General features: G+C 50.6%; 1 protein-coding gene across 1 annotated transcript in view; it reads right to left on the bottom strand.

Moving 5' to 3' along the window:
• Positions 1 to 8,949, bottom strand: part of DNAH17 (dynein axonemal heavy chain 17) — a 155,111-nt gene that overhangs the window by 84,009 nt on the left and 62,153 nt on the right. Inside the window, exons 26-29 of the mRNA XM_017524996.2 lie at positions 6,314 to 6,436; positions 1,298 to 1,645; positions 1,111 to 1,202; positions 563 to 689 (exon numbers count right to left, since the gene is read on the bottom strand). Of these exons, the coding sequence (XP_017380485.1) occupies positions 563 to 689; positions 1,111 to 1,202; positions 1,298 to 1,645; positions 6,314 to 6,436 (690 nt within the window). The remainder of the gene's footprint in view (positions 1 to 562; positions 690 to 1,110; positions 1,203 to 1,297; positions 1,646 to 6,313; positions 6,437 to 8,949) is intronic.

Raw genomic sequence — 8,949 nt, 5'->3', positions numbered from 1 at the left:
CACCACGCCCGGCTAATTTTTGTAATTTTAGTAGAGACAGAGTTTTGCCATGTTGGCCAGGCTGGTCTCAAAGTCCTGACCTCCAGTGATCCGCCTGCCTGGGCCTCCCAAAGTGCTTGGATTACAGATGTGAGCCACTGTGCCCGGCCTCTTTTCTCTTTTAGAAGAGCTTCAAAGATGTGCCTGTTCCTTGCTCTTGGGGTCCTGCAATTTATTAGCTGATGGGAGGGTGACCCACTGACCAGTGTGTCTTTGAGAAACAGTGTCTTACCAGGCCTCTGGCATACAACCCATTTTCTAGAAGGGGAAAATGAGGCGCAGAGAGGCCAATTAAGTTCCCCAAAGCCATGCCAAGTGCAGAGCAGGATGTGAGAGGAGTCCCGCCACGTGTCTGCCATGGCTGGGGACCCCGGGCCGCTTCTGGTGGAAAGAGCCTCCTGGAGATGACAGGGCACATCCAGGGACATTGCTCCCCCATCCTAGGGCTGCTCGGTTGGACGCGCCTGCCTGGGGTCTGGCCTGATATTGGCTTAAACTCCGGAATGCGAGGGGCCCCGCCTACCTCCACGGGGTCATTGCCGTTGGAGAGAATGTCCAGGAGGTCAGCCGAGGAGACAAAATAGAATCTGGGGAAGGCCAGTCTTTTCGTCTCTAAATACTCTGCCAAAGCCTTTTCACAGATGGCCAAGCTGGGAGGAAGGAAGGAGAGGAGGCCGGTTGACCCCGCTCTGCAGGGGATGTCTGCAGCCCACCCTATTGGTGCATGGAGCTGACCATCCTGCAGCTGTCTGGACCGCTGTTCACAGGCCTGGTTTAATTCAGAAGCTCCTACCGGATGCTCTCATTGCTTTGCCACCCCCTGACCTTGTGGGTACTCCTAGGTAGGAGGAGGCATCATTTATTCTCTGGGTCATTGCTTCCTTCAAGGCTAAGGCATTGCGTAGTGGGATGAGGCCGGGGAGTGCGTGCTTCCCAGCGAAATGGAATAGATTAACCAAGGACCCGTGGTTTTGCCCCGCCTGGCCAGTGGGCTGCACAAGACTCAGGTTCCCTAAGACTTAGAGGATCACCGCCCTTGACCCCCCGGGTCTGGACTGGCATGGGCCCCACCTCTTCTTCAGGGCCTCCAGTTTATTGTAGAGGCCGGGTTTGTTGGTGGCTTCCACCACATTGGGTGTCTTCACTGCATCTTCCATCAAGGCCTGTGCAGAGAAGGGGATTGCCAAGGCGTGAGGGACCCCGTTTTGTCCAACATAGTCATTCCTGACAGGTGTGAAGGCCCCCGGGCTGCGCTCACCTTGAATTCCTGGTCGATGTCGTCAAAGCGCTTGGAGTCTTCCGGGAGCTGGGCACGGATGTCTTCGGAGCCGATGAAGATGCTCTCCAGGTGGCTCCAGGTTCGCTGGACCTCAAACCAGATGGAGATGACGGAGTCCGCCGTGGACAGCTTCTGCTGCCAGCTTGTCACCTCCCTCAGGAAGTGGGCCAGGTACTTGGACATCATCAGGTTCTGCAGCTGCACCTGGTTGTCCTCCAGCGTCTCCACCAGCACCTCGTTGGACTTGAGCATCATGGTGCCTGTCCGCGGGTGCGGCTCGTGCTCGAATTCCATCGTGCTCCAGGTACTGTCCAGGGCTTTCAGCACCTTTTGCGGGAAGAGAAAAGTAAGGTCACCGAGCATCTGGCATGCGAAGCTCAGGCAGGACCGCGAGTTCCCAGGACGTGGAATGCAGCTCCATGATCAGAAAGCCAAAGTGCTCAAGCCAACATATTCACGGAACCAAAGGCAGGTCCAACCTGAACCGTCAGCCCCCAGTGAACGGATGCATGCAATGTCTGTCCATATAACGGAATATTAGCCACCAAAGGAATGAGGTACAGTCACATGCCACAATGCAGACAAACTGGAAAACTTCAGGCTGAGTGAAAGAAGCCACATGCAGGCCAGGTGCGGTGGCTCATGTCTGTAATCCCAGCACTTTGGAAGGCCTAGATGGTCAGATCATGAGGTCGGGGGTTCGAGACCAGCCTGGCCAATATGGTGAAACCCCGTCTCTGTTAAAAATATGAAAAAAAAAAAACAAAAAAACCTAGCTGGGCATGGTGGCACGTGCCTGTAGTCACACCTACTCAGAGGCTTAGGCAGGATAATCGCTTAAATCTAGGAGGTGGACGTTGCAGGGAGCCAAGATTTCAGCACTGCACTCCAGCCTTAGAGGGAGGCCTGCATCAAAAAGTAGAAAAGAAAAAAAAGAAGCCACAGGCACAGACTACACAGTGTATGTGAAGGAGTCCAGAACATGCACCCCAAAATATGCCATCGTGCACACTGACGATTTTGACAGAGGTCCTTGAAGAGCAGCAGATGCAGGAATCTCTCTCTGAGCCTCATGCTGTTCCTGGGAATCAGGAGATGAAATCACCAGGTGAACGACGCACTTCTGATACCAGAATGAAATGAGCATTCTCACCACTAGGACGGGAAGTTGAGGCAGAAAGAATGCTGTCCACTCAGACCTTGTGAGAACAGCTCTCACCTTCCAGCCTCCCACGCAGATGCGTTAGTTTCCTGCAACTTGGTACTTGAGTGTGCAACTCTAACTGTGTTTTGGGGTCTTCATTACCACATACCAGCCTTGAACCCAGGAGATGGGTGGGCTTCATTACCATCCTCCTGTCAGCCTCCCATACCACAGAAAGCTTGGCTTAAATAATTTGCATACTTTTTTCCTCTTGATCTGTCTTACACCAATGGAATTCTCAGACCAGCTGGGAAAAACCCCAAAAGCACAGAGGGAAGATGTTGCTTCCCTAACTATGATACCATTGCTGTGGAAGTGTGGAAATGAGGGATCTATAGAGAGGGAAAGGGGGTTAGTGTTTGCCTAGAGCTGGAGACGGGGACGTTTAAGAGGACACAGCAGGGGATGACGGGTAAAGGATGTGGGTTTCTTTTCGAGGTAATGAGAATGTTCTAAAATTTGTTAATTCTATTTTTTTATTTTGAGATGGAGTGTCACTCTTGTTGCCCAGGCTGGAGTACAGTGGCACGACCTCGGCTCACTGCAACCTCCACCTTCTGGGTTCAAGCGATTCTCCTGCCTCAGCCTCCCATATAGCTGGGATTACAGGTGTCTGCCACCATGCCTGGTTAGTTTTTATATTGTTAGTAGAAACGGGGTTTTACCATGTTGGCCAGGCTGGTGTGGAACTCCTGACCTCCAGTGATGATCTGCCTGCCTTGGCCTCCAAAAGTGCTGGGATTGTGGGCATGAACCACCACACCCAGCCTATTTTTATTTTTAAAAATTTATAATTTTTTTTTTAGAGGCAGGGTTCAGCCCAGGCTGGAGTGCAGCAGCGTGATCACAGCTCACTGCAGCCTCCATCTCCTGGGCTCAAGTCACCCTCCCACGTAACTTCCCAAGTAGCTGGGATTACAGGTACATGCCATGATGTGCCCAGCTCATCTTTATTTATTTTTTTGGTAGCGATGGGGTCTGCCTGTGTTGCCCAGGCTGGCCTTGTTTTGAACTCCTGGGCTTAAGTGATCTTCCTGCCTCCCAGAGTGCCGGGATTATAGGCATGAGCCCCCGCCCTCTGCTGTTTAATATGTGCTGATTACACATTTGTAACTATGCTAAAAGCCACTGAATTGTACACTTTAAACAGGCAAATTGTATGGCATGTGAATTACATCTAATATTGCTTTTAAAAAAAAGCCTTATTAGATATAAATGTTTTTAAAAGCAAGCCAAAATGTGACAATTCAAACTCACAAAACAGGATGACGAGAGAGGCTTGAACTGCAAACGTTTTCCTGGATGCCGGAACTGCAGGTAGCCAGTGGCGCATTAACAAGTCTAGGTACTGACTGGGGCTCCATCCCTCGACCCATCCCCAGCCCTGCCCTCAGCTCTCTGAAGTCAGAGGAAAGAACTGACATCCACGGAGGAGTCACACAGGACCACAGACGAGGATGCCTGAGACAGAGATGAGAGTTCCGGTTATTTACAAAATGTCCCAAACTACTGCATGTACAGCGGGGAAGACCTATAGTCAGGAATTGGGTTTTCTAAGAAAAATCCTAGAAGTAGGCCTGGCGTGGTGACTCACGCCTGTAATCCCAGCACTGTGGGAGGCTGAGGCGGGTGGGTCAGTTGAGGTCAGGAGTTCAAGACTGGCCTGGTCAACATAGTGAAACCCCATCTCTACTAAAAATACGAAAATTAGGCATGGTGGTGCATGCCTGTAATACCACTACTTGGGAGGCAGAGGCAGGAGAATCGCTTGAACCTGGGAGGTGGAGGTTGCAGTGAGCCAAGATCATGCCCACTGTATGCCTGGGTGACAGAGAGAGACTCTGTCTCAAAAGCAATAAAAAATAATAAATAAATAGATTCCAGAAGTATTTAAGATTTCTTTCACAGATATTCATGATATTGTGGGGGGCCTTTCTTACCCAACATCATGAAAATGGCCATACTGCCCAAAGTAATTTATAGGTTCAATGCTATCCCCAACAAGCTACCATTAACCTTCTTCATAGAACTGGAAAAAACCACTTTAAACTTCATACGGAACCAAAAGAGAGCCCACATAGCCAAGACAATCCTAAACAAAAAGAACAAAGCTGGAGGCATCACGCTACCTGACTTCAAACTATACTATAAGGCTACAGTAATCAAAACAGCATGGTACTGGTACCAAAACAGAGATATAGACCAATGGAACAGAACTGAGGCCTCAGAAGCAACACCACACATCTACAACCATCTGACCTTTGACAAACCGGACAAACATAAGCAATGGGGAAAGGATTCCCTGTTTAATAAATGGTGTTGGGAAAACTGGCTAGCCATGTGCATGAACCTGAAACTGGACCCCTTCCTTACACTTTATCCAAATTAACTCCAGATGAATTACAGATTTAAACATAAGAACACCAAAAAAACCCTAGAAGAAAACCTAGGCAACACCATTCAGAACATAGGCATAGGCAAGGACTTCATGTCTAAAACACCAAAAGCAATGGCAACAAAAGCCAAAATAGACAAATGGGATCTAATTAAGAGTTTCTGCACAACAAAAGAAACAATCATTAGAGTGAACTGGCAACCAACAGAATGGGAAAATTTTTTTGCAAACTACCCATCTGACAAAGGGCTAATATCCAGAATCTACAAAGAACTAAAACAGATTTACAAGACAAAAACAAACACATCCATTCAAAAGTGGGCGAAGGACATGAACAGACACTTTTCAAAAGAAGACATATATGAGGCCAACAAACACATGTAAAAATGCTCATCATCACTGGTCATTAGAGAAATGCAAATCAAAACCACATTGAGATACCATCTCACACCAGTTAGAATGGTGATCATTAAAAAATCTGGAGACAACAGATGCTGGAGAGGATGTGGAGAAATAGGAACACTTTTACACCGTAGGTGGGAGTGTAAATTAGTTCACCATTTTGGAAGACAGTGTGGCGATTCCTCAAGGATCTAGAAATAGAAATTCCATTTGACCCAGCCATCCCATTACTGGGTATATACCCAAAGGATTATAAATTGTTGTATTATAAAGTCACATGCACACGTATGTTCGTTGCGGTGCTGTTTACAACACCAAAGACCTGGAACCAACCCAAATGCCCATCGACGATAGACTGGACAAAGAAACTATGGCACACTTATACCATGGAATACTATGCAGCCATAAAAAACGACGAGTCTGTGTCCTTTGTAGGGACATGAATGAATCTGGAAACCATCATTCTCAGCAAACCGACACAAGAACAGGAAATCAAACACCACATGTTCTCACTCATAGGCAGGTGTTGAACAATGAGAACACATGGGCACAGAGAGGGGAACATCTCACACTGGGGTAGATTAGGAGGTGGGGGGCCAGGGGAGGGGAGGGACGGGGGGGTGGGGGTGGGCTGGGGAGGGATAACACCGGGAGAAATGCCTGATGTAGGCGGCAGGGGGACGGAGACAGCAAACCACCATGGCATGTGTGTACCTGTGCAACAATCTTGCAGGATGAGCTCATGTACCCCAGAGCAAGAAGAAGAAAGGAAGAAAGGAAGAAGGAAGAAGGGAGAAGGGAGGAGAAGGGAGAAGAAGAAAGAAGGAAGAAGAAGAAAGAAGAAAGAAGAAGAAAAGGGCCCCCAGACTTCCCCTGAGTGTCCTGGGGCCGCGGGACCCCTGTGAACCGAGACGTCCCTGGTGCTCTCAGTGTGGGGCAGGGCAGTTCCAGGTCCATTCCACATGGCACGAACGGCGCTGCCAGCACGGCGTACCTTTTCCATGCCGGACTCTTTCACAGCCCTGTCCACGATGTTGCGGACCTCATCCTCGTAATTGTGGAGGTTCAGCTGCAGTAAATCTGCCAGGGTCGTCTCTTCTGACATTTTAAATTTCACCTAGGGAAAAAACCAGGCATGTTTCATTTAAGGTCGTCTGCACTGCAGTGGCCGGACCTCACCGCCCTTCAAGGAGAGCCAGGACTGGGGTGTGATCACAGGCTGCCGGAGGGAGGAAGGTGAGCTCTGCTCCACCATTTTCAGCTCTGGGACGTGGGCAAGTGACCTCTCCAAGCCTCTCCTTCCTTCTCTGTCAAACCGTGTAACAGCAGAACCCACCTGCACTGGGCAGAACTGTGGCCCCCAAAATTCATGTCTACCCAGAACCCTCGAATGTCACCTTATTTGGAAATAGGGTCTGGCAGATGCTGAGGACCTTGAGATGAGGTCATCCTGGATTTTCCGGGGAGACATAAATCCAGGGCCATATGTTCTCATGACAGAAAGGAGAGGGAGCTCTGAGTCACACAGGAAGGAGGGCCTTGGGGAGACTGAGACAGAGACGGGCGTGATGCAGCCACAGGCTAAGGAATGCCTGGAGCCCCCAGACACTGGAGGAGGCGGGAAGGACCCTCCCAGGAGGCTTTAGAGAGAGTGCGGGCCGCCGACACCCTGATTTCAGAGTCCTGGCATCCAGTACTGTGAGAGAACATAGGTCTGCTGGTTTTGTTTTGTTTTGTTTTGTTTTGAGACGGAGTCTCGCTCTGCCATCCCGGCTGGAGTGCAGTGGTGCAATCTCAGCTCACTGCAGCCTCCACCTCCCAGGTTCAAGTGAGTCTCCTGCCTCAGTGTCCCAAGTAGCTGGAATTACAGGCATGCACCACCATGCCTGGCTAATTTTTGTATTTTTAGTAGAGATGGGGTTTCACCAAGTTGGCCAGGCTGGTCTCAAACTCTTGACCTCAAGTGATCTGCCCGCCTCAGTCTCCCAAAGTGCTGGGATTTTAGGCGTGAGCCACCAAGCCTGGCTAGGTCCGCTGCTTGAAGCCTCCCATTTGTGGTCCTTTGCCATGGGAGCGAATCCACCACCTCCGGCAGCTGCCGTGTTCGTAAGAGGCAAAGCGCTCTGCGGTGGTGGCAAAATCACAGGTACCAAAATATCAGTGCCATCCACTTCCCAAATCACTTTCACGTCCCTTGTCTAATATGCTTCCTGCTGTCACGGAGTCAGATGTTTCTGAGCATCGATTCTGAACCCGCCATGGAAATGGTTTAAACCAACTGATGGCACCTCACATCTCTAATCTCATTTGGGGACATATCTGCCCGAGGCTCACCAAGACCTCAGCTGTGCCCAGCTCCTTTCACGGGGTCATTTAGCTGCCTGTTTATCACCGCCCAAGCGTCTCTCCCAGGGTACATGGATGGGGCACGTGAGCCATTGCTGGGCATCTGGGAGATCTCTGGTCTCAGCACTGGAGGGGCACCATCAGGGGCTGGCTCCCCCACACCCAGACACACAAATCCCCAGGGAGCAAGCGGGTACCCCTGTGCCCTCAGGGTGGCCTGCATAGCTGGGTTTGCTTTTCCCTCCTTGAGTCTAGGGAGCAGCAGAAGGGCCCCGGACAGGGCGGTGGGGACACAGCAGGAGCCTCCGATTCCCCTCCTAGTTGGTTGCCCTCCTGGGCTGGCAGGGACCTGGTGAGACAGGGAGGGAACCACTTGGCCCCATTCTCCTACTTCCTGCATAGGGAGGGATCTCTTGGGAAGCCGTGGGCTAAGCCCTCCTGCTGCGCAGGCTCTGGGCCACGCTCCCTTGGTCCTTGGGGTGCGTTCTCACCATTGTTCTTCCTTTTGTTTCACGCGGAGCTCTGTCGGCCTTTCTGCTCGTCTTTACAGTTCCCACTCCCAAGGCCCAGGCCAAATTCCACACCCACTCAGAGCGTCCTCTTCCCTTCCCACGCCTTGCAGGTGGTGCCCTTCTCTAGGTCTTGGGGTCATCACTGAGTATCTCCCGCACTTGGCATTCAAACCTGATCGTGAAGGCTAGCCGAATCTGCCACCCCAAAGTACACCACTTTGGCTGAAGGGTTATTTTGAACTGAAGGCAGCTGAGAAGAGGCAGATACAAGAGAAGCTCTCTGCCCTCCGCTATTTGCCTACAAGCAGGAAACAAATTCGCCAGGGAGTCGCCCACACCCCCTCTACCAGGAAGGATAGAAATTAATCAATGGAGGTTGGGCGCGGTGGCTCAGGCCCGGAATCCCAGCACTTTGGGAGGCCGAGGCGCGTGTATTGCCTGAGGTCAAGAGTTTGAGACCAGCTTGGCCAACATGGTGAAACCCCGTCTCTATTAAAAACACAAAAAAATTGGCTGGGCATGGTGGCTCACGCCTGTAATCTCAGCACTTTGGAAGGCCAAGGTGGGCGGATTACCTGAAGTCAGGAGTTCAAGACCAGCCTGGCCAACATGGTGAAACCCTGTCTTAAAAAAAATAAAAGAATTTAAAAATACAAAAAATTAGTTGGGTGTGGTGGCATGTGCCTATAATCCCAGCTACTCTGGAAGCTGAAACAGGAGAATCACTGGAACCTAGAAGGTGGAGGTTGCAGTGAGCCAAGATTGTGCCACT

Source organism: Cebus imitator, unplaced genomic scaffold (genome assembly GCF_001604975.1).
Source record: "Cebus imitator isolate Cc_AM_T3 unplaced genomic scaffold, Cebus_imitator-1.0 Scaffold36, whole genome shotgun sequence".
In the NCBI taxonomy this organism is placed as follows: Eukaryota; Metazoa; Chordata; class Mammalia; order Primates; family Cebidae; genus Cebus; species Cebus imitator.
Note: the sequence above shows the minus strand (reverse complement) of the source record. Positions and strands in the feature narration are given on the sequence as shown.